General features: G+C 41.1%; 1 protein-coding gene across 1 annotated transcript in view; it reads right to left on the bottom strand.

Moving 5' to 3' along the window:
- Nucleotides 1-7,647: 7,647 nt before the first annotated feature.
- LOC117514907 (mucin-2-like) overlaps nucleotides 7,648-26,568 on the bottom strand; it is a 107,120-nt gene continuing 88,199 nt past the window's right edge. The window contains 17 exon segments of the mRNA XM_034175478.1: nucleotides 7,648-8,597; nucleotides 11,696-11,819; nucleotides 12,196-12,235; nucleotides 14,286-14,414; nucleotides 14,534-14,635; nucleotides 16,512-16,634; nucleotides 18,874-18,914; nucleotides 19,002-19,106; nucleotides 20,860-21,028; nucleotides 21,118-21,149; nucleotides 21,301-21,440; nucleotides 21,695-21,764; nucleotides 21,860-22,020; nucleotides 22,109-22,295; nucleotides 22,443-22,626; nucleotides 23,597-23,835; nucleotides 23,948-24,122. Coding sequence (XP_034031369.1) covers nucleotides 8,435-8,597; nucleotides 11,696-11,819; nucleotides 12,196-12,235; nucleotides 14,286-14,414; nucleotides 14,534-14,635; nucleotides 16,512-16,634; nucleotides 18,874-18,914; nucleotides 19,002-19,106; nucleotides 20,860-21,028; nucleotides 21,118-21,149; nucleotides 21,301-21,440; nucleotides 21,695-21,764; nucleotides 21,860-22,020; nucleotides 22,109-22,295; nucleotides 22,443-22,626; nucleotides 23,597-23,835; nucleotides 23,948-24,122 — 2,184 coding nt within the window. The 3' untranslated portion in view covers nucleotides 7,648-8,434.

The following is a 26,568-nucleotide window of genomic DNA, read 5'->3' as shown; positions in this document are numbered from 1 at the left end:
CACCAGGTGACGTGTGGGCAGGCTCGACGATAGAAGACGCCTGGTGAGAGAAGAGCCGGATCCCACACAGCTTCCACTGCCAACGGAGCTGAAGAACACCGGAGCCGCCAAGCCCTGCGCCCCAGGTGGCCGCTGTCTTCAGCAGTCAGACCCGGTACTGCTGGCAGAGAACAGAGACAGTTCTGATGAGTGTGAGGTCGCACACTCAGAAATCCCACAGTCTGTATTCAGTAAGGAGGGAGCACCTCCACCTCCAATCACACACTCGTGCAGCTCCTGTCTAACCACTTATCTGGTTGGGGTGTGAAGCGAAGCCGTCACTGATCACACCAAATGCCAATCTCACAGATAAGGCAACACCACAGGAAAACGGCTGCAAAAGAAGTTCAGACTATTACACAAGGTTTTGTTCAGCAGAGAAAATTACCTGATTGGTAGTTGATTTTTCGGCAGGGAGGTGGAGTTGCAGTCCGGCCTTTAAGGTGGTGGTGATGATGTGGATGAGTGACAGCTGATGCTGATGATGAGTGACAGCTGTCACTCCCGGTTGCTATGACGCCCTCTCGTGCTTGAAGCCCGCACTTCAAGCAGGGCGCCATCTGGTGGTGGTGGGCCAGCAGTACCTCCTCTTCAGCGGCCCACACAACAGTAATGCTTTTATTACTGGTTTAATTCTCTGTAATTTATTTGTGGTTTAGTCATTCATTGCATTACCTGTATTCTGTAGTCTCTGGTTTTGTTTTTGTTCATCATTTATTTCCTATTCAGTCAGTAGTAGTCTAAACAGACTTCTTGCTTGCCTCTACTGGTGGTTGGCTCTCACTGCGGTATTGTATCACTTCCTGTTCCGGAGCACAGCGGTGTTTTTCTGTATCTGTTAGCTGTTTAATCTGCGCAGTTAGATCTAGTTATCTAGATTACGATTTGTTTCCCAGTGGAATCTTTACGTGCCTTACTAAAGCACTCCTTCTGCTGAATCACCTCTAAATTATTTACACATTATTCACTTTGCGTGTTTTAGGAATCCGCTAGCTTAGCGTAGCTACTAGCTCTTAGCCGATTTAGCATGGCGGCTTCTCCTTCCTGTCTCTCCCCGCACTTTTCTGCTCTGGGTGTGAAATGTTTAGTTATTCCTCGGCCTCCTTTAGCAGTAACGGTACTTGTAATAAGTGTAGCTTATTCGTAGCTTTGGAGGCCAGGCTGGGCGAATTGGAGACTCGGCTCTGCACCGTGGAAAATTCTACAGTTAGCCAGGCCCCTGTAGTCGGTGCGGACCAAGGTAGCTTAGCCGCCGTTAGTTACCCCCTGGCAGATCCCGAGCAGCCGGGAAAGCAGGCTGACTGGGTGACTGTGAGGAGGAAGCGTAGCCCTAAACAGAAGCCCTGTGTACACCGCCAACCCGTTCACATCTCTAACCGTTTTTCCCCACTCGACGACACACCCGCCGAGGATCAAACTCTGGTTATTGGCGACTCTGTTTTGAGAAATGTGAAGTTAGCGACACCAGCAACCATAGTCAATTGTCTTCCGGGGGCCAGAGCAGGCGACATTGAAGGAAATTTGAAACTGCTGGCTAAGGCTAATCGTAAATTTGGTAAGATTGTAATTCACGTCGGCAGTAATGACACCCGGTTACGCCAATCGGAGGTCACTAAAATTACATTAAATCGGTGTGTAACTTTGCAAAAACAATGTCGGACTCTGTAGTTTTCTCTGGGCCCCTCCCCAATCGGACCGGGAGTGACATGTTTAGCCGCATGTTCTCCTTGAATTGCTGGCTGTCTGAGTGGTGTCCAAAAAATGAGGTGGGCTTCATAGATAATTGGCAAAGCTTCTGGGGAAAACCTGGTCTTGTTAGGAGAGACGGCATCCATCCCACTTTGGATGGAGCAGCTCTCATTTCTAGAAATCTGGCCAATTTTCTTAAATCCTCCAAACCGTGACTATCCAGGGTTGGGACCAGGAAGCAGAGTTGTAGTCTTACACACCTCTCTGCAGCTTCTCTCCCCCTGCCATCCCCTCATTACCCCATCCCCGTAGAGACGGTGCCTGCTCCCAGACCACCATAACCAGTAAAAATCTATTTAAGCATAAAAATTCAAAAGAAAAAATAATATAGCACCTTCAACTGCACACAGACTAAAACAGTTAAATGTGGTCTATTAAACATTAGGTCTCTCTCTTCTAAGTCCCTGTTGGTAAATGATATATAATTGATCAACATATTGATTTATTCTGCCTTACAGAAACCTGGTTACAGCAGGATGAATATGTTAGTTTAAATGAGTCAACACCCCCGAGTCACACTAACTGTCAGAATGCTCGTAGCACGGGCCGGGGCGGAGGATTAGCGGCAATCTTCCATTCCAGCTTAGTAATTAATCAAAAACCCAGACAGAGCTTTAATTCATTTGAAAGCTTGACTCTTAGTCTTGTCCATCCAAATTGGAAGTCCCAAAAACCAGTTTTATTTGTTATTATCTATCGTCCACCTGGTCGTTACTGTGAGTTTCTCTGTGAATTTTCAGACCTTTTGTCTGACTTAGTGCTTAGCTCAGATAAGATAATTATAGTGGGCGTTTTAACATCCACACAGATGCTGAGAATGACAGCCTCAACACTGCATTTAATCTATTATTAGACTCTATTGGCTTTGCTCAAAAAGTAAATGAGTCCACCCACCACTTTAATCATATCTTAGATCTTGTTCTGACTTATGGTATGGAAATAGAAGACTTAACAGTATTCCCTGAAAACTCCCTTCTGTCTGATCATTTCTTAATAACATTTACATTTACTCTGATGGACTACCCAGCAGTGGGGAATAAGTTTCATTACACTAGAAGTCTTTCAGAAAGCGCTGTAACTAGGTTTAAGGATATGATTCCTTCTTTATGTTCTCTAATGCCATATACCAACACAGTGCAGAGTAGCTACCTAAACTCTGTAAGTGAGATAGAGTATCTCGTCAATAGTTTTACATCCTCATTGAAGACAACTTTGGATGCTGTAACTCCTCTAAAAAAGAGAGCTTTAAATCAGAAGTGCCTGACTCCGTGGTATAACTCACAAACTCGTAGCTTAAAGCAGATAACCCGTAAGTTGGAGAGGAAATGGCGTCTCACTAATTTAGAAGAGCTTCACTTAGCCTGGAAAAAGAGTCTGTTGCTCTATAAAAAAGTCCTCCGTAAAGCTAGGACATCTTTCTACTCATCACTAATTGAAGAAAATAAGAACAACCCCAGGTTTCTTTTCAGCACTGTAGCCAGGCTGACAAAGAGTCAGAGCTCTATTGAGCTGAGTATTCCATTAACTTTAACTAGTAATGACTTCATGACTTTCTTTGCTAACAAAATTTTAACTATTAGAGAAAAAATTACTCATAACCATCCCAAAGACGTATCGTTATCTTTGGCTGCTTTCAGTGATGCCGGTATTTGGTTAGACTCTTTCTCTCCGATTGTTCTGTCTGAGTTATTTTCATTAGTTACTTCATCCAAACCATCAACATGTTTATTAGACCCCATTCCTACCAGGCTGCTCAAGGAAGCCCTACCATTATTTAATGCTTCGATCTTAAATATGATCAATCTATCTTTGTTAGTTGGCTATGTACCACAGGCTTTTAAGGTGGCAGTAATTAAACCATTACTTAAAAAGCCATCACTTGACCCAGCTATCTTAGCTAATTATAGGCCAATCTCCAACCTTCCTTTTCTCTCAAAAATTCTTGAAAGGGTAGTTGTAAAAACAGCTAACTGATCATCTGCAGAGGAATGGTCTATTTGAAGAGTTTCAGTCAGGTTTTACAATTCATCATAGTACAGAAACAGCATTAGTGAAGGTTACAAATGATCTTCTTATGGCCTCGGACAGTGGACTCATCTCTGTGCTTGTTCTGTTAGACCTCAGTGCTGCTTTTGATACTGTTGACCATAAAATTTTATTACAGAGATTAGAGCATGCCATAGGTATTAAAGGCACTGCGCTGCGGTGGTTAGAATCATATTTGTCTAATAGATTACAATTTGTTCATGTAAATGGGGAATCTTCTTCACAGACTAAAGTTAATTATGGAGTTCCACAAGGTTCTGTGCTAGGACCAATTTTATTCACTTTATACATGCTTCCCTTAGGCAGTATTATTAGACGGTATTGCTTAAATTTTCATTGTTACGCAGATGATACCCAGCTTTATCTATCCATGAAGCCAGAGGACACACACCAATTAGTTAAACTGCAGGATTGTCTTACAGACATAAAGACATGGATGACCTCTAATTTCCTGCTTTTAAACTCAGATAAAACTGAAGTTTTTGTACTTGGCCCCACAAATCTTAGAAACATGGTGTCTAACCAGATCCTTACTCTGGATGGCATAACACTGACCTCTAGTAATACTGTGAGAAATCTTGGAGTCATTTTTGATCAGGATATGTCATTCAAAGCGCATATTAAACAAATATGTAGGACTGCTTTTTTGCATTTACGCAATAGCTCTAAAATTAGAAAGGTCTTGTCTCAGAGTGATGCTGAAAAACTAATTCATGCATTTATTCCTCTAGGCTGGACTATTGTAATTCATTATTATCAGGTTGTCCTAAAAGTTCCCTAAAAAGCCTTCAGTTAATTCAAAATGCTGCAGCTAGAGTACTAACAGGGACTAGAAGGAGAGAGCATATCTCACCCATATTGGCCTCTCTTCATTGGCTTCCTGTTAATTCTAGAATAGAATTTAAAATTCTTCTTCTTACTTATAAGGTTTTGAATAATCAGGTCCCATCTTATCTTAGGGACCTCGTAGTACCATATCACCCCAATAGAGCGCTTCGCTCTCAGACTGCAGGCTTACTTGTAGTTCCTAGGGTTTGTAAGAGTAGAATGGGAGGCAGAGCCTTCAGCTTTCAGGCTCCTCTCCTGTGGAACCAGCTCCCAATTCAGATCAGGGAGACAGACACCCTCTCTACTTTTAAGATTAGGCTTAAAACTTTCCTTTTTGCTAAAGCTTATAGTTAGGGCTGGATCAGGTGACCCTGAACCATCCCTTAGTTATGCTGCTATAGACGTAGACTGCTGGGGGGTTCCCATGATGCACTGTTTCTTTCTCTTTTTGCTCTGTATGCACCACTCTGCATTTAATCATTAGTGATCGATCTCTGCTCCCCTCCACAGCATGTCTTTTTCCTGGTTCTCTCCCTCAGCCCCAACCAGTCCCAGCAGAAGACTGCCCCTCCCTGAGCCTGGTTCTGCTGGAGGTTTCTTCCTGTTAAAAGGGAGTTTTTCCTTCCCACTGTAGCCAAGTGCTTGCTCACAGGGGGTCGTTTTGACCGTTGGGGTTTTACATAATTATTGTATGGCCTTGCCTTACAATATAAAGCGCCTTGGGGCAACTGTTTGTTGTGATTTGGCGCTATATAAAAAAATGTATTGAATTGATTGATTGTTTGTTTTGTCATGTTTATTGTATTCACTTTCCTGTATCAGGTCCTCTCTAGTTTTAATTATTATCATTAGTTTTCTGGTTTTCCACTCTTTGACTCACCACCCTAGTTCTAAGTTTTACCCCTTTGTTTTTTTCATGTTTATTATGGTTTGTCAAGCACGTCATGTTTTGCACCGTTGGGTTTTCTGCCACTTAATTATCTTGCCCCAGTTCACTTTACTTTTGTCTGACTGCACTCTCTTGCACTTACCTGTCTTCCCTGGTCATGCCCCCTTCCAGCACCCTGATTCTTCCACTAGTATTTAAGCCCTCAGTCTCACAGTCCCTCCCCAGATTGTTGTATTTGTGCACTTTCCAGCCTCACGCCATCGTCCTGTTTAGTCTTGTAGTATTTCTGACCTTGCTTGTGTTATCGATCTCCGCCTCGTCTAATCCCCGAACTCTGCTTATTTTTTTACTTTGCCTCTCTCTCAGCCCTGTGAACTCCATGATGCCATGTATTTGGAACTTTGCTTGTTTTAGGACTTTGCCTCAGCTTGCTACCTGCCTGTACCTCCACTACATTGACTGATATCCTGTGTACCAAACCTGTTGCCTGCTTACCAGATAAAGCCATTTTTCTTAATCCTACACCTGTGTCTGTGAGTCTGCATATGCCTCCTACAACCTTCAGGGCCAAGCCACCATGAAACATGACAACAGACTAAAGTTCCTGGTTTTCATGACTCATTAAGTTATTGTTAATGCCATCTTTATTATTGGTAGTACAATGCCTCAGAATAACTAACTTGTGCTGATATTATTTCATAGTCTGTAATTCTAAAATGGATGTCGGCCATATGACTTTATTTCTCTACTCAAATACTGAACATTACTGTAGAAAAATGACTTGCTGTTATCCTTTTAATTGCTAAGTCAAGCTTTGTATAATAATTTGTCAGACTGTGTTTCTGTGTTAGTGGAATTGAATATTGAAGAATCTGAAGTATAACTCTGATACTTTTACTGCTGTGCTCATAATATGCCTACTGTTGGGGACAAATTAATTTTATTTACTGGATTTTCATGACGTGTAACTTTGCTGATAAGTGCTCAGACTGCTGTATTTCACAAAATTTTCTCAAATATTCTCATGAAAGTCTCATGAAATGTCTTCACTTCATTGCCCTAAAATGTAGGAGAATTAATTTCAGAGCATCTAGAACCCTTCAGCTTCCAGAGCTGTGGCCAAAGAATGTACAAGTACTTTTCCTCAGATTTCTCTGTTACTGAATCATATCCCTGTATATAAATGCAGTCCATTTACCATTTGCATTACACTGCATGATGACCACACACAAGACTGTCCAAATACCATAAACCTTTGGCTTCCAGTTCCTGCTGCTGGTTGACAATGAAAATTTGACTTTTATAATCTATGGATTTGATCCTTAACTAACACACAACCTAATCATCATGTTTAATTCATAGTCACATCAAGTTTAGTCTTTCAAAGTGATCCAGTGTCAAAGGTTATGCAACAAATAGAAAGGTGATATATGAATTGATATTAGTGTTTCATTCTAACTATGTGTTGGTGGATTAGTGGTTAGCACTGTTGCTTCACAGTAACAAAGTTGAGGGATCACTGCCCACCTGGTCCTTTCTGTGTGGAGGTTGTATGTTGGTGCAGAGCCCTTCCGGGTGCCCCATCTTCCTCCTACCTCCAAACACATGCAAGTTAGGTGGATTGGTGGCTCTTTAATTTAATCTTTATTTAACCAGGTTAGTCCCATTGAGATCTAGACCTCTTTTGCAAGGGAGACCTGGACAATTATAAAGTTCCCAATTCACCTAACCTGCATGTCTTGAAATGTGGGAGGAAATCGGAGAACCTGGAGGAAACCCAACCAAACACAGGGAGAACATGCAAACTCCACACAGAAAGGCCACAGGTGGGAATCAAACCCATGACCTTCTTGCTGGGAGGCAACAGTGTTAACCACTAAGTCACCGTACTGCTCAAGGTTAGGTGGATTGGTGGCTCTAGACTGACCACAGGTATGTGTGCATGTGTGACTGAGTTTGTCTGTCTATATGAGGCCCGGAGTTAGACTAGCATCCTGTTCAAGATGTAAAAACCACCAAAGGTGATTACTCATTACTTAAAGTTGCTAAACTCTATCTATGAAATGTGAGAAAGACAAGAAATAAAAACCAGAATATATAATGCTCAAGAAGCTTCAAGTTTTAATGACAGAAACTACATTCAGATTTCACATGCTGAACAAATCAATGATTGCATAAAAGTAGTGTTCATTGCAAAACAGTCACACATCTGCTATTTTATGGTATATCCTGATACCATTCTTGTCTCTTCTTCATTTGTTATCTTTCAAATCATTTACAGAAAAAAAACAAAACACCCACTTAGATTTCACACACTGCACCAAACAGATTAGGAGATGGAAAAAAAATTAAAAATAGCAAATAGTAAAACTAAAAGAGACAAACACCGCGGGACCAATATATGCTGTCATCACAAGGCAGAAACTGAATCTACATCCCTAAATGAGATGATGAATCTGTGAGGGTGACTTGTGTGACATGTGCTGTCTAAAGCAGGAGAATCCTTTCATACATATTCCTTGGACTGTGACACTGGTGATGGCTGACATAAAATGTCAAGTCATATCTAACTGTTGAAAGTAGATAAGGACACATTTTTGGACAATGTAACTCCTTTAAACATCAACCACATGGTGATTCACGCTCTTTAAGTTGATCACAGCCATATATGTGATCAGATTTTTTATTTACTGTTAATTTCTCTTCATAAAGTTTATATAAAAATGCAATTATTAATTATAGTGCTTTGAAGTATCTTGTATCTTGTATGACAAAGCAACAGACTTTAATTTGAGAGATTATTCAAATCTGTGCCTTTGTGGGAACATCATATAATGCATCATGGTTGGTTCTCTAATAGGTTTAAGCATGTACTTCACGTTTCTAACCATACACACATTCTTCACAGCTACACTTCTCAACATAAAGGTAGACGTAAGATTTGGTCACTTTACCAGCGCAGTCCATGACCACTGTCTTCTCAGTGGTTTCCAGTTCTTTACAGCATTTGCATTCATGTATGAACATCTTCATTTCCACAGAGTATCTGCATAGAAACAACAGCAAAAAAGTTAAACAGAACTTTGAGGCACGTGTAAGCAACGTAGTTTCATGACTTTATACTTCACCCATCGTGGGCACAGCTAACCTAAAATTTAAAGTCAATAACAGCTAGTTCACAAACTGAAAAGTTTATTGCAAATACAATTGGCTGAAGTTACATCTAACCTTTTTATATTAATTTAACTTTGTCTTGGTTTTTGGTCTCTAAAGCCCAGAAAAACAGACCTAAAAACCTGAAATTTTAATATGTTGAAATGTTACTATGCAGGATATCAAGAAAGAGTTCGAATAACAAGATCAGATGATGGTATACATATATACCGTATTTTCCGGACTATAAGTTGCACCGGAGTATAAGTCACACCAGCCACTTTATCCATTATAAAGAAAAATAAACCATAAATAAGTCGCACTGGACTATAAGTCGCATGGACATACAGGTATGTTAACTTAACATGAAAAGTTCAGATGATAATATTGTGACGGCTACCGTTTTCGGATGTATATTTCACTAGTCGCAACTTGTAATCTGCAGAGTATGATTTTCTTTTTGGTGGTATTTTTTCTGGCCTTCTCCATTGTCTTAAGTTATCAGTAATGTTGAAATTTTTATTTTTCTATGGTAGTCAGAAGTCACAGGAACAGTCACACAAGCCTTGAGCGCCCTCTCGTGAGCTGCATTTTACCTACGGATATGTTTGCATTTTGCGGACCACATTGCGAGCCGAACCATAACCCGCACCATCGCTGAACGGTTGTTTTCTAACATATTACCCGCTGTGGACCATAGTACACACCAGTCAGCTGCCGATGTTCGTGCAACACCTACCTGCGCAGCTCATGACCTCCCTGTGGTGTTGAGGCCAGCTCCTTCCAAGTGCAGACGCTAATCCTCTGCCGTTGCTCACCCAGTGCTCCCACGCAGCTCTCAGCGTCAACTTAAACACTCTGCTCACACTGATATCCAAGGGTTGAAGCTGTTTTGTTAGCCCTCCCAGAATAACAGCAAGCACCGAGTTCGTCTGCTTCACACCCTGTTTCACAATCATTGTCTTGGTGAGGTGAGGAATACGCGTCCAATGTTCTGTTCTCTGATTGGTTATCGCGACCAGCGTGACCTATAGGGCGCCGCCATACTACAGTGCCCATGATGCATTGCATTTCCGTTTCCGGTGGCCATTTTAAAACATAGAGCAACTCTGTCACGTAAAATTTTTTATTACAGTAAATTAATTGAGAATCTACTGGTATATTTTTCATTTATAAGTCCCTCTGGAGTATAGGTCGCACCCCTGGCCAAAACATGCAAAAAAGTGCAACTTATAGTCCGAAAAATATGGTACATACAAACCCCTTCAACCGCTTATTCGGGACTGGGTTGCGGGATGACTGTATACATAAATAAATGAATGAACCAATAAAATTCAACAGGAGCGTCCATTCAACATATATTTATTAGATTATCTGCCCAAATCTCACAACTGAGCTAGCCTGTGTGGGCATTTGCCCCTGTCCACTGTCCATAGAACATCACCCCAGGTCCTTTTACACTCTCGTTGTAGGTGTTGTGGCCACATGGAGATCACACCATGTCGTTTCTTTGGGGGTGAACCCAACCAAGCCCCACAACTGTAGACCCATCTATGCTCACCTGTGAGCTCCCGGCCGACCCCCCACCCGCCCAGGAACTGGCTCCAGGAGAAGGCCCCAGTTTTCCTAATCTGGGCAATATCCTCCCCATCCTAGGCACCAAAATTCTATCTGTGTGCTACTGTCACAATAACGATTCTGAGGTGTCGAACTGAACTATACTTAGTGGAAGATAACTGGTCCACAAATGGTTTTCAGTTATCTGAAAATATAATCCCTGAATGGGAAATTAGGCTTTGCTAATTAGTGGTTAGCTAATTATTGTAACTGTGCCCACCACTGCTCTTCACATTCTTCAATATGATTCATGAAGTATATATGAGGCGCATTCAAAAGGTATCCAACCTTATTTTATAACATGGAAATAAATGAAGTGTGTGAGTTGTCGTTTGGTGGGGAGGTGCAGGGAACCTTCTTGCACATGTGTGAATTTTTCCTGTCCAGAGTGCATCAGTCGCTAGCAGTCAGCCTTAGGGTGAACACGTATACTGAGCACTGGTCAAATTCTCATTTGCTATAACATGACAGAACAACTTGAGCAAAGGTGTTGCTTCATATTTTTGCCAAAAGCTTGTTGATGCCCAAGTGGGAAACCTCTTGGCGATAATGCCCTGAGCCTAACGCAAATAAGAGTGGTATAACCACTTTAAAAATGGGCACACATCAGTAGAGATCCAAGCATGTTCCAGTAGGCCACACAGCAAAATCACCAGTGTTAAATGAACACTGACAGTGTCTAAATGGGTCCACACTGGGTCAGTGAGGAATATATAGACACTGGCAGTGTTAATTTAACATTGTCAACATTCATTTTTCACTGATTCTGCTGTGCATCCACAAGCCGAAGTGACCAAGCAATTGACAGAATACATACTTCGATCAAGGATGACCACCGTGTCACCATCTAAAAACTTGAGGATGAGGTGGGGATAAGCACAGGTTTGATACATTTCATTTTGGCAGAGGAATTGGGCATGAGAGTGTCAGCAAAATTTGTGCCGAAGCTGCTAACGGCAGAACAGACGCAACTGCGTCTGGCATTTCCCACCCACACATTCTGCTCATCTGATTCAGGCTTTCTTGACCAAACACAACACTCCTGTGATTTTTCAGACTCCCTACTGTCCAGACATGGCTCCCTCTGATTTTTGGCTGTTCCCCAAGATCAAAATACACGAAAAGGGACTCGATTTGAGTTGCTAGAAGACATCATGTGGAATATAACAGCCCAGCTGGACACCATTCCAGAAAAGGCCTTCCAGAAATGCTTCCCATAACGGCAGAACCGCTGGGAGACGTGTGTGCAGTCCCAAGGAGATTACGTCAAAGGGGAATAGGATTTCAGACCCCCAGGTGAGTAATTCTATTTTTTACAGTCAGAGGTTGGATACTTTCTGAATGTACCTCATATTTGGCAGAGTTGTGTCTCACCTTGATGATGAAAGCCCACAAGTTCCAGCACAACCCGTCAGTTCTACTTCATTCTTGGATATGCAGTCATCAATCTTCAGACGGGTGACATTTTTCGTAACTGCACAGTCCTGAAGAGGGACACCTGAAATTGAGGAAACATGCCCAAGTACAATATCATTTCAGTGGCTTTCATAAAACAAAATTTATAACACATGGACGCATGGAGAGATGTATCGATTAGATAAATATAAATATAAGGTTTTTATGTGTGTTACAGGTTTTGGTTGACCGCAAGCCTGTGAGATATGGCATGAAATACACGTGATCTACCACATGCTTGCTTTTAAGAAGAATCATACAAGACACTGGTAAACTTGTTTAATATATAACCTCATTTAATATATAATCTCATATATAATCTCATATTTATTTTGTTTTTTCAAAGTCAAAGTCGGCTATTGTCAATTCTTCACGTACTAGACATACAAGGAATCAAAATTGCGTAAACTCATACTTACAACTTCTGCAGCAGCCATTCGCATAGGTTGTCTCAGTTCCCTGTTATACAGACAAATATGAACTGTAAAATATGTAGTTATGTACCCCCCCCCCCCCCCCCCCCCCCCCACACACACACACAGAAGTGATTGGTGTCACTGATATTTTTTAGTGTAACAGCAAAACCAGAGCTAAATATTTCTGGATATGATATAAAACCTCTTAATCTTCATCACTGCTCCAGTTTCAAATAAAGTTTGGAGTGACAATACATCTGTTAGGGGCAGAGTTACTCAAACTTTGGCAGCCGTAGCCCTTCTTCTGCCCCACCTAATTCTCACATCATGTATTTTTACCTGAGGCCAATATATGGCCATCGGGTATTGCGAAGGCTTTGCATCCGTCCGGCTGTCTGTGTGTCTGTCTGTCTGTCCTCAGCATAAGTCCAGTCCTACTATTGTAAGGGTATTCAAATTCACAGGGAACATTCTTGGGGGACAGACCTTGGACACGTTCAAAGATGGCTAACCTTGGCCTATTTTGAGAAGTCAAAAGGTCACATTCTGTTTCCTATCATTATGCTCATGGCCGACAGCATGAATCATGCAAAGATGCTTTTTTATGGGGGGGGGGGGGGGGGGGGGGTTCTGAGGAGGACATAGTGACAACCAATCACAGTGGAGAGGCACCGTGATATCACTGGCTGGATTCTCTTCTGGCTGCTAATCCAACACGGTGGAATCTGCACTGAAACCGCTGCGTTTCTGTGTAAATCTAACATGTTTCTCATATATTACGTTAAAGCTAGCGAAAAATGTAAAACTTGTAAAACTGAAAACACTGTTTTTGTGACCTGATAACACCTCTGGAGTGATTTACAAGACATCTTGCGGACGTCAGCGTGCACGCACATTACACATGGTCAGAGGTAATATCCGGTCTTGTATGCGCACATGCACGCCCTCCTGCAGATGCTGTTCAAAGGTACATTCATACTGCCAAGGGTATTTTACCATTGCGTTATATTTGTTACTTAAAAACCAGTTCATGTATACCTATTGTTCATAATTGACCAACACGAATGAATTATAACTGTTTTTTTTCCTATTTTCTATTTGATGATGGCAGTTGCTTGATAGGACCCATTTCTATTAGGATTTATGTTATTTTGCTATAAACACTGTATATTATGTGCTAGATGCTTGACTGTCATTGTTCCCCCTATTGAGGTTTCAAATCCCATAAAATCTCAGAGAGTTCGCTGCTCTGTGAGATCTCAGTAAGATTGAGAACTGCATTGAGACTTTCAGATAACGCTGCAATTTAACCGCTGCACACGGACAACAGCATCAACATTGCAAGGTCAAAGTCTTTGTACATTGTGCTTAAAACTCTCGTGAATATATTATCTAGGTTTTTAGACACTGTTATTATGTTTGTTTTATGTAAACATGCGAGAATCTCAGGCCGTTTCTCTGTTATTTTCAGTGGGCATTGCCGTGAGCTGCAATCGCTTCCTGTTTATGTCATTGTGGTGGAAAGTGAAGTTTGCTCTTTAACGTCCTGCTTATTGTCCTTTAAAACACAGTTTGTGGTGTTTGTTCCAGAGTAATACATGTAAGATGTCTGAAATTCAGTTTGCGTTGATGAAGATCCACACAGGTTAAAAGTAGCAGACATGAAATATCTGGAATATTTGTTCTCGCAAATTTTCAAGGTCTCATGGATGCAGTCTCTTATAAGTGTGATGAAAGGCATAAAAATGTACATTTTGGTAGTATAATGTTCATTTCCAATTGTTGTCATGTGGTTTCTCCATGTCGTCTTGACTGCAGCGTCTCTCTGGCACACAAGGTTTTATAGGGTGTCTCAGCAGGGCAAATGGACACAGTATGTTTGAATTATAGTCTGTTACATATAGGACTACAGTCTCCTTGATGCCTAGTTGTACAGGTTCTACTGATAGATACAGGTGTTTCTCATTTAGGCTAATCAAGTGTTTTCGCAGATCTTTGTATTCCTGCAATCACATGTTGTCTGTTTATGCCAGAAGAAGGTCAACAACAACAAAATAAAATTTTTTTAAAAATAAAATAAAATAAATACTCACCGGAATGCAGTTATCTGGATTATAGTCAGCACATGGAGTTTCAGTCTTAATGACAATAAAGTTATCACCATCCTTTGAACAACTGTACTTGGTGCAGCTCTCATTTGGTGGTGTCCATGTATTAGAAGGCTGTCAGAGGTCAGAGGCGGAGAGGAGGTCAGTTAGTGTACATGAGTAAACAGCATCCTATTTAATGCTACAGAAGAAGGAAAAAGATTCTATCAGGTATTTCAATATAAAGTACTCACATCAATAACAACTGGAGTATCGATGCCAGGATAATCAAAAACACAGCGTTTTTGTTTGCATTGTCCACAGCATTGTCCAGTGACACTTTCATACTCATAGCCCTAGATGAGGAAACAGAATTTAAATATTTAGTAATCATTGCTTATCAGTTCATTTCCTCTTTCCTCTGTTATGCTGGATAATCCTCCTGTCAGCAGTTTTTACACAAATAATTTGTTGTTGCAATGAAATGTTTCCCTCTCCGTAAACCATCACCGTTGGGGTCGGGTGCGCTGTCCCATGAGTCTAAGTGAAAGTCAAGGGCCTTGACAGACCAGGCCCTGGCAGCAGAAGGTAGCTCAGGGGGCATGGGACATTACCTCTCTGTGGGTGAAGGAGCCGGAGCTTGTGCGGGAGATTGAGCGCTACCAGTTAGATCTGGCGGGCCTCGCCTCCATGCACAGAGTCAGCTCCAGAACCACTCTCCTTGATAGGGGTTGGACCTTATTCTTCTTTGCAGTTGCCCAGGGTGTGAGGCGTCGTGCGAGTGTGGGTATACTCACAAGAGCGACACTGCATTGGAGTTTACCCCGGTAGAAAAGAAGATTGCCTACCTGCTCCTTCAGGTTGCTGGGGAGAAAGCTGTGACTGTCGTTTGTGCATATGCATCGAACAGGAATTTGGAGTATTCTGCCATCTTGGAGTCCCTGGCTGGAGTCCTGCATAGGGCTCCAGTGGGGGACTCCATTGTTCTGCTGGGGGACTTCAACACACACGTGGGTAATGACAGAGACACCTGGAGAGGCATGATTGGGAGGAACAGCCTCCCTGATCTAAACCTGAGTGGTTGTTTGTCATTGGACTTCTGTGCTAGTCATAGACGGTCCATAACGAACGCCATGTTTGAACATAAGGATGCTAAAAAATGTATATGGTACCTATACATGGTACCATAACACCCTAAACCAAAGGGTGATGACTGATTGATAACTATCTGGTGGTGAGTTGGATCAGAGGGTGGGGGAGGACTTTAGACAGACCTGGTGAGCACAAACGTATAGTGCGCATGAACTCTGAATGTCTGGAGGAGCTCATTGTTTGACAGATCTTTAACTCACACTTCCAGCGGAGCTTTTCTGGCTTCCCTATGGAGGTTGGGGGCATTGAACCAGAATGGGCAATGTTCAAAGCTTCCATTGCTGAAGCTGCAGTGAGGAGCTGCGGACAGAAAGTCTTAGGTACCTCAAGGGACGGCAACCCTCGAACACCATGGTGGACACTGGTGGTCAGGCAAGCCGTCCAGCTGAATCATGGATATATTATCTCGGAGAACACTGGAGACAGTTGCAAGGTACCGACAGGCCCGATGAGCAGTAGCCTCTGTTGTGGCAGAGGCAAAGCACCAGGGGTGGGAAGAGTTCAGAGAAGTACCATGGAGAAGTACTTTCGGTCAGCACCAAGGTGCTTCTGGAGGACCCTGCTGCACCTCAGGAGAGGAAAATGGGGAACCAACCAAACGGGAGAGGTGTTCTAGACAAGTCCAGCTGGGAGGAGACCCCGGGGAAGACCTAGGACTAGGTGGAGAGATTATATCTCCACACTGGCCTGGGAACACTTCGGGATCCCCCAGTCAGAGGTGGTAAATGTGGCCCGGGAAAGGTAGTTTGGGGTTCCTTACTGGAGCTGTTGCTCCCGTGATTCAATCCCAGATAAGTGGTTGAGGATGATGATAATGTTGATGAAATGTTTACGGTGTAGTCTGAGAATCATCCAGAGGAACAGGTGCTTCTGTTTAAAATTTTCAATGTAATTTCTTTTAAAGTTGTGACAGGTACTAACTGCCATGAAACACTGCACTGGGCTTGTGGCAGAAATGGAATAAATAATATATATAAAAAAATTATTCTATTTTATGTACATTGATCCTTTAGGCATTACAGGTATCATTCAAAGCAGGTATCATGTCAATACCAGCATTTGTTTTTCATGAAAAAGTACCTCTGAGCAGAGAACGTTACATGGATTTGTCGTGCAGTCAGTGTACTGTAATTTGGTTTCAGGATTTGTCCTTGCAGAGCAGACACATGATCCGCATGGGTCTTGGGGAACAGGATGACCAGTCTGTAAAAAATACAAGTACCATTACATGAAGTTATAACATGACTTTGTCTCATCAAGGTAACAGAATATATGCAATGGTATTTTTTGGCATGACACATATATGCATACAACACATAATCTCTTTTGCAGGAGAACAAAGGTCCAGGTGTTCAGGTTCTGGTGCTTCCTGTCTCATTGTATGGTTGTCAGACTTGGACATCAACCAGATTTGGACATGGCCAAAGGCGATGACGAGATGTTTTTGGCACTAGGTCTCTACAGAGGATCCTTGGATACTGCTGGAACGACTTTGTGTCAAATGAATGTGAGGGTACACAGCGATGACATTTTGGCCATATGCTGTGTTTCTTTGGGTATGATCCAACATGTCATCACATTCTGCACTCCAGCACCCGAAGAAAGCTAAAGGGATGCCCGCGTTTCACCCTACTGCTATAGATAAATTGTTACTTTTGATAGGTTGGGATGGACTGGTGGTCTGCCTGAATGGTTGCCAGGACTCAAGGCGGCTTGAGTCCTGGAGAGTTTGATAGTTTGGCCTTACTCAGCTCCTCAAATCTTAATTTCATGTGTAATGACATAAAATCAGTGACACCAAAGAATTACATGGGTAAATTCCCCAAATGTCCTCAGAGACGCCCCGTAAAGGGATAAGGAAGGCGACTATGGTGATGTTAAAAAGTAAAAAAAAAAAAAAAACCTTTAACTGCTTTAATGTCCAGAAACAAACTGGAGGTGTGGCATACCATGCATGAACCAATAGTCTCTGTTGGACAGTCTGATGAGGACCAAGTGGCAGTAGAATTAAAACATGGAGAAAGTGGAGCTCCACATTTTCATGCTGTTAGTGTAGCAGATAACTGAAACAATCCTGCAAATTGTGATACAAGCATCAAATTCGGCACCAATACTCCTTAGACATTACTCTTTTGAAATAACTGATTAGCCACCTGAATTTTCAATAGGCAGCCAGGTAGGGGTCAATTGAAGAATTACACAGGGATCAAAATTAAAAGATGCTCTAATCATATTGAAAACTATATCACATTATTTGCTTGATCTTATCGATTCAAAAAAGGTATAGTTTGGACAATCTGTGACTGAATGTTATGGAGTTATGGGGTAAAAACAGCAACAATGGTGACAAAGGTCAGTTTTAGTTTGTACAGGGGTCAAAAGCTAAAGTTGCCCCAATTTTGGTAAAAAGTTATGCAAATTAGTGGTTGAGCTAATAGGATGAATAAATGGAATAGTTTTGACAGTGCTGAATGTTTGGTCTCCAAAGTAAAGGTCAAACAAGCTCAACATCTATTGGATTCTATGACATGTCACATATGTCAACCTGTAACATGATAACTACGCATGACACATGGTCCAAACTATTCCTTTTTAAAACTCTGTTAACTCAACTAATAATTTGCATCACTTTTTACCAAAATTGGGGAAACTTTATCTTTTGATCCCTGTATAAACTGAAACTGACCTTTGTCACCATTCTTGCTGTTTTTTTTTTGTTTGTTTGTTTTTTTGATAGTCCAAACTGTACCTTTTTGGAATCATTATGATCAAACGAACAATGTGATATAGTTTTCAATATGATTAGAGCATCTTTTAATTTTGACCCCTGTGTAATTCTTCACTTGACCCCTACCTGGCTGCCTATTGAAAATTCAGGTGGCTAATCAGTTATTTCAAAAGAGTAATGTCTAAAGTGTATTTGTGCCAAATGTGATGCTTGTATCACCATTTGCAGGAATCCACTCTAAATATTCTCTTATCTGCTGCACTATCTGAGGGGGAGAAAGGTCAAAAGCATATGATGTGTGATTCTGCTGCTCTTTTTAATTAGGGCAAATATTTCTGCAGTGAAAGAAGCAAAAGTAACAGCAGTTTTTTTTTTTTTTTTTGTAATGGTCAGCAGTCACGGGTCAACTTCCACGAAATGGAACAGGAACAGGAACATAAAGACTATTTATTGTGCTATTTGTGACTTTTATCGGGTAGTTCTTGTGGCGATCTTGTTATTTTGGTGTTATGCTGCCTGTTGTGTAAGGGGTAAGAGAAGTGTGGATCCTTTCACAGATATTGCTCATGATGATTGGAACATGCTTTTGTGAAGTGTCTTGTGGAGACTTTGTCGTGATTTGGCTCGATATAAACATGTTAAAATTTAATGTAATCTTTTTATATGATTTTCTGTCTTTACATATAGACATATGAGTAAAACCAAAATGCTTACCTTGTACTCAGTGTTATTGTAGACACAAACAAGTTTGGGAACTGGATTAAAAAAATGATTGAGAACACATTAAATTTAAGTTTTGCACACACAAATCAAATGCAGCTGAAATTATATACATAACTTACCACATGTGTAAACTGGGCAGCAACTATCATCTGGCATTGTCACCTTTAACTCAAATCCCAATTCACAAAGTACAGATGGCACAGGGCAGTATTTAACGTTGCATTCTGGAATGTGAATATAAATGAAAACCCAATGAGCAAAATGTCCTGACTACCAGAGGTGGGATGAAGTCACTGTCAAGTCATTCTCAAGTTATCAATCTACAAGTCCCGAGTCAAGTCTCAAGTCAGCTTGCAAAACAGTTGATGGTCAATATGACTTGAGACTTGACTTGTGACTTTCTGATTCATGACTTGTGAGTGACTTGATGGTGACTTCATACCACCTCTGATGAATATTGCAGCTGAATTAATTCAGACAGACAGATGAATACTGATGACATTTCTTGGGTCAAAACTGTGGTGTGGCAAAGTTTTCAACAGCATCTAGCACTGAGGTTGTAATTACAACCCAACATTGATCTTCCCAAACTTGCACTCATGGGTTTCTTCATGCTTGTGTGCTTATGACAAAGCTGAAATAGAGATGGACCCACTGTAGAGTAGAGCTCTGACTGGCATCATGACTATAGATAAGGTAACTAACTAAAATGAACTCTTCGGCTGCTCCCTTGCTTTTTCCACTCTGGGTCACCACAGCAAATCTGAGGCAGATTTGCATGTTGAATTGACAAAAGTTTTATGCCCTTCCTGATGCAGCACCACATTACATGGAGAAATATGGCAGGGGTGGGGTTTAAACAGGGAACTTTCTGCACTGAAAACAAGCGCCAGGCATCTGAAATTAACCCCAAACACCAAATTAAAACAATCTGGGGCCATATGGAAATGTAAATACCTTCCAGTGATTTTTACATTTACTTTGACTTTTGTTTCATTGGAAAGGCTATCAACCCAAGATTTTTAAAGTTGTACAGCCTCTGGGTTTTTGGGATATAAGCCATAAAAGGGGCACAGTGCATCAGTAGCTATATCTGTAAAACTACATATATATTTGCAGCAGTTATGCCATATTATTATGCATAAAGACACCCCCTTATAAATTAGTTTTTTATTTTTGGATACATTAAGGGTAAAACTAAGTGGCAGGTGAAGTCAGTTTTTTTTCCTAGCAAAAGTAAATTTTGTGGATGTCAGTGCCTTTTTATTTGAGTCTCACAACAGAGGAAAGGTGGCCCAAAAAATGTTACTAGTTAGAAGACTACCCCGTCTAACTGTTGAGCATGTGTTATGTCTTCTCCAGACTATCGGCTATTTGATAACATGATTCGTGTGTCACATGCACCCGGGGCACAGTGAATCAGTCTAGAAAGTGATTTACTAAGTCCCAGTATCAAGTGGATGACAAATAATACTTGTTGAAGCTTATACATTTATTTTTCCATGAATTATTTCGATAATTTGTGTATATAAACAACTGTTTTCACGTTTGAACAGAAATGATGACAGTTGTATTTTTAATAGTTTCTAAAGGACTTATATCACTATATCAGACACTCACACATTACATAGCTGGTTTTCTGGATTATAGTTTGTATATGCATCAGCATATATTTAATAATTTTGAAGAAATCTTTATAATCATGTGTTTTTTCATTATATTCTAAGTTGATTCACTGTTCCCCGTGAATTAGTGTTCGGGGCACAGTGAATCAAAACTTTTAAAATCAATTTTCAACACCTGTAAATTACACTTGGGGAGACATAAATAACACAGCCTTATAAACAATAACTTGCTGTATTAAATCCACAATAGAATGACCTAAACCTATGCATAATGTGTTTATGCTTCCACAAAACAACATTTCTGATCCACTGTGCCCAGTTTCCCCTATCTGTGGCACCTTCAGTTACTTACCGCAAACCTGCTTTGTGCAGCAGTCAACTGTCTGGTTGGTCAATACCTCCCCGTCCTTTGTGCAGGTTACTGGCATTTGAGGCTGACATTTAATGGGCTCACACATAACGCTGTCAGTGTACTCTTCACAGTAACAGCGCTCACAGTTAGACAGCCAGCTCTCACCATGCTGTTACAGCAATGACATATAAATGTTCATAACATCAAAATGGCAGGGGTTAAACCATTAATTACTGAAGTGAATCATGTATCCCTTACCCCTTTAGGATTGCCATCAGGTCCAGTGCAACCTATAACAATAAAACAAACATTACATTTTTGTATCTTGACCCTTCATTGACTTCAGTAAAGCAGTTCAACAGACGAGCTTTGCCTGATTTCACAGTTAGAGTCAACATGGTGAAATGAGATGCATTCAGTAATAACAGGAAATACTCTTACAGGATGAGACACAAATGTCAGAGCTTGGGCTGAACATGGTCATTGTATCTGAACAGTAGCATCCCTCCACCATTGCAGTACAGCCTGGATCATTCAAAAGTCCCATTCCATTACACTGTTCATTTTGCTCTTCATTGAGCCTAAGTTGATGGTGGAAAAACATAGTTATTTCATAAATAAAATAACATATGATACACATGGGATATTCTACGGCAACAGAAATATAAATACAGCAACATTTTGTTGTTGGGCAAAGATGTAGCCAGTTTTTGCTCTCACTGTAATTCTGTTGCTGAGAAATCACCCATATTTCAGTGCAAAGTGTCATACGGTTGAAATCCACCTCACAAACTATCATAACATTTCTTAACTTGACACAGAACTGGTCTGTTACCTTGCATTGCAAGTTTCCTCAAACGTTGGTCCACAAGCTTTATAAACTTTGTTTCCTGGGCACTGGTATTCTGCAATACGAGAGAATGGATTTGAAAGATGAAATACTAATTTAGACATCTGTGAAAGCAATATTTGCCTTGTACAAAAACCAAAGATTTCATACCACACACTCCACTTGTGTGATTCCTCCAGTGCACACACATATCAAGGCTGGAACACATCTGAGCGTATGCCTCCAGAAAGCAACAACTCTTACAGGGATCAGCTTTACAGGCATTATAATAGACGTCTACTGAAACTGAACCATGGCATGCCTCAAACACGCTTGATGGACAAACCAAGACAATACAAAATGTTAATCCAGAGAATGCTACTGAAAGAAATGAATGAAATCCACACTGTAAATTCTTACCTGGACTTCAACACCTCACAGATATTTACATTGCAGTCTGGGCCTGGTGTGGGCGGAGGTGGGGGTTCCACACAATATTCTTCCTTGTGTTCATCTACAAGCCACTCATCTGCCATCCTAGAGCAGTCTGTAGAAGCCTCACCATTTGGTAAATAGCAATCATTGCTCGAGTCGTTGTCAGCCTTACCTTGTGAAAAGAAACATTAACACAGCAACTATTACAAGTCGTGTGAACATGCTACAACAGTTTTGCACTTTTGTATTGAATGTAGTTCTGTGTATATACTTCAGTGTAATATTTATACAATCTGAGATTTATTGTTCAAAATCTTACCACCAAGTCCCTCAAGGTTCCCGTGGAAAAGTGTAGCCGGCAACTCAATGGAGAATAAATTCTCCGTAAACACCAGGAACAGATGGATTTCCTGGATTCTCAAGATTAACTCAATTGATGTTGTCGTGATAATAATGCCGTCATGGTTGTATGATGGGTAAATATTTTCACCGTTGATGCTTACCTAAAGAATTGGAACACCAGCGTGATTCTGCTGAAAGAGGCTTCATATTCTCCATATTCATAATAAAACAAATCCAGCTATTTGACAGACACATAGAACAAAGAGAAGTAAAGTCTATGTAGGCCTTGTGGCCCATTGCTGCTGGTGATTATGATTCGATTACTCAGTGTGAAATAGATTAGACTGTGACTCCCGACAGACAAGATGGGTGGATCCAGAAATGTTTGATTCTGATTCATCACAACTGGGCAATCCACTGAGTGGATTCCGCTCATTCATGGAATGACATTGTAATACTGTTGCTGATATGAAATTATTATCTGTTTGTATTAATAGTAAGCAACTCTTTCTATCATGAATACTAACATAAAACAGACAAATTTTCAAAGTCAAATATTAATTTTTCTTGTAAATCATATCTTTCATAATCACCAGTGAATTTTTGACAGATTGGTCAGGAATATCCAAAAACACTTTAATTAAAATAGTATCATGCAGATCATAGATGTTTATCCTATTTCTATGCACAGATGAAAGTGTAAAGATTATTTCATATTGCTGAACACAGTGAAATATGTTCAGCTTTTTTTCAGTGGAAGATAATAACTAAGACATTGTGTAAAACGTTAAGTTAAAGTTCAAAACTTTCTTGTTTTATTTTTCTTCTGTAACTTTTTCCTATCTTTTATTTTTTTCTTTCATATATTTTTTTCTTCACATCTTTTCTTTTTTTTTTTTTTGCCACCCACCGGATCCACCTCTTGTTACTTCCCCAGCTGAGGCCAGTACCCATTTATAGCTGGGTGGACTGGGACAATGCAGCTAATTCACCTTGTCTTAGGACACAGACAGGTAGTGCAGCCAGAAATCAAACCTAAGTCCACATATTGGTAGCCCAGCTCCTTATTCCATTGAGCTACCTGGTCTGTATACAGTAAAGAAATAAAATAATTGTTGTGTTTGTCATTACCAGGAACTTTATGTGTTGGACCTGCTTGAGAATAATTATATAGTTGTTGTAGAACACAGTCAAGGTGCGGACACAGGCCACATCTTTACTCCAATCACAGTGTTGATTGCTGATAAGTATTTTGAAATGGTATTTAATCGTAATCTCTTTGACCAACACGTATGTGCAGTTTTTATGATGTGTGTAATAGGTGCCATCAAACGTCACATAATGACCATCTCCCCATCCGGTGAAGATATCTGCAACACATTTGATAAAGTTATTTTGCCATTGTTTCAAAATGAGGTTAATTTCAAACTTTTATCATTATACTTTACACAAAAAATGTGAAATATTATCATGTGAACTTACATTGGCATTCAAAGTGAAAACAGCATTCCTCAGGATCATCAAAAACCCTGACTGGCGGATACCCATTTGCACATATTGGTATGACTGGCTCTTTACAATCTTTGTGATTCGAAATCACAACGCCATCTTCACAGGTGTTCATAATACAGCTGCATGGTACCCATGTCTCACCATGCTGTGAAGGACAAAACCATTCTTTTAATAATTCTGTGATGTTAACAATAAATCTTCATTCATTCTTCAATAGAAAATCTTATGGAAAGTAGGCTTTCATATTTTCACTTGGAATTTGTAGCTCAAAAGGACTGTCTTGCACAGGAAACAAGAAGTCACAAGTGTTGACAGCTGTCAAATGTTTTAATAAATGAACTGCATTTGTAGCGCGCTTTTCCATCTGCATCAGATGCTCAAAGCGCTTTACAATTATGCCTCACATTCACCCATTCACACAAACACACTCACACACAGATACCAGGGTGCTGCCATGCAATCTGCTCACTACACACCGGGGGCAACTTGGCGATTAAGGACCTTGCCCAAGGGTCCTTAGTGATTTTCCGGTCAGGCTGGGATTTGAACCAAGGATCCTCTGGTCTGAAGCCCAACGCTTAACCACTAGACCAGTGATTCTCCACCGGGGTGCCGCGGCACCCTAGGGTGCCGTGATCGTTCATCAGGGGTGCTGTGGGCAATTATCAAATACCATTATCGGGTGTATGTGCTGTAATAGTGTGGCAGATGATGCAATGTTCTTTTATTCCAGTAGATGGCAGCAAAGCGCTGTACTATAGTATAATAGTTGAGTTAGTGCTGCGTGACACGTGACACATGACAGTGGCAGTGTAATAGGAGCAAGTGACAGTGATGGAGAAATTTTTGAAAAGAGAAAATGCAAATGCCAATCGGGATCCTGGACAAAATTCAGACGCAGATGGAGACGGTGGGCCACCAAAGAAAAAAGACAAGACGGGGATATCGAGGCAATATAGCGAAAGCTACCTTTCATTTGGATTTACTTTTTTGTTGTTGTTTTTTTTGCTGACTACAGCGTGAATCTCAGCTGCTCACGGAGCATGGCTCCTCTGGGGAAGGAGAAACCGCATTGGCTGTGGAGGTGTGCGGGGAAGGCGGCCTGACCTCCGTTGATGTCACCGTGGTCAGACTTGGGCCTTCTCACTCACAACTGGGTTCGCTGAAGGCAGCCTATGCGCTCCGTGAATATTAGAGTGGCAGATTATTGTGAATAAAAGTGTCGACACGTCTAAAAAAAACACTTGAGATCAGAGCGCAAAATGCTTGAGGATTTTCGAAATGCGGTGTTTTCTGTATCGATTTTCTATTGCGATAATTGGGTTTTGCGCAAAACCAGAGGTAATAGAATTATAATATTATTTTGGTTGGTGGTGTGCCACAGGATTTTGTAAATATAAAAAGGGTGCCGCGGCTCAAAAAAGGTTGAAAATCACTGCACTAGACCATCCCCTCCTTGATGTGTTCACATTATAGCAGCCTTGCAATGGACCGAACCTGTAAGCTAATTCGTGCAGACATCTCGAGCTGTCGTACTCTTCGCTTCACTTTTCATGCTTCACTCTCATCATAATGTACCAAACACTTCCTACTAATTGGGAATGCTATTTAAGTTGCAATTTCCCAGCTCTCACCTGTGCCTGTCAATACCGCCACAGCTGCACCAAGGTCACTGACTGCTGTCAGCCTCGCATTCACCCCAGTATCCACCAATGGGCTTCGACTGGGGAAATAATTTCTATATCTAATAATCATTACAAATCACATTTATGTCTATTTAGCAGCGTGCTGTTCGATTCAAGCATAAAAAAAATAGGCCCTGAGTCCATTCTCCGCAGGAATGGCATCCACACCACGCAAAACACACGCATCTGAGACGTGTCAATCATGCTGCCTGTCTGTAAGGCTTGGAGACCTAAATAAAACATGCAATGACGCTGTCATGTCAGCGTGACACTTGCTGTGTGTTTCAAGCCTAACTATGTGCTGCTTCCTCAGTAAAGATTCAACCCCCATAAAACACACAAGAAGTCTTTGTGATGTCATACTAGAAATGTAACAGTACCCACCAGCACCACACAAATAATCACGCCACCCACCACAACAACCACACCACCCATTATTGTGGGTAGAATAGAAAGCTGACATTTGCACTGAAACTTTGCATTTTTACCCGAGGCCAAAATATGGCCACCGGGTATTGTGAAGACTTTGCGCACGTCCATCTGTCTGTGCTCAGCATAACTCCATACCTATTAAAGCCAGGGTCTTCAAATTCACAGGGAACATTGTTGGAACAGAGACCTTGGACAAATTCAAAAATGGCTAACATTGACCTATTCCAAGGGGTCAAAAGGTCACATTCTCTCTACACACTCTTTCATTGATTCCATGCTCATACAGGGTACTTTAGCATTGTGTTCTGTATGTATTTTTCACATTAGGCTTGACTGGAAACCAATTTGTTGTACAGTTCATCCATCCATCCATCCATTCATTTTCTTCCGCTTTATCCGGAGTTGGGTCGCGGGGGCAGCAGCTCAAGCAAAGCCGCCCAGACCTCCCGATCCACACACACCTCCCCCACCTCC

This window comes from Thalassophryne amazonica, chromosome 8, assembly GCF_902500255.1.
Source record: "Thalassophryne amazonica chromosome 8, fThaAma1.1, whole genome shotgun sequence".
NCBI lineage: Eukaryota > Metazoa > Chordata > Actinopteri > Batrachoidiformes > Batrachoididae > Thalassophryne > Thalassophryne amazonica.
Note: the sequence above shows the minus strand (reverse complement) of the source record. Positions and strands in the feature narration are given on the sequence as shown.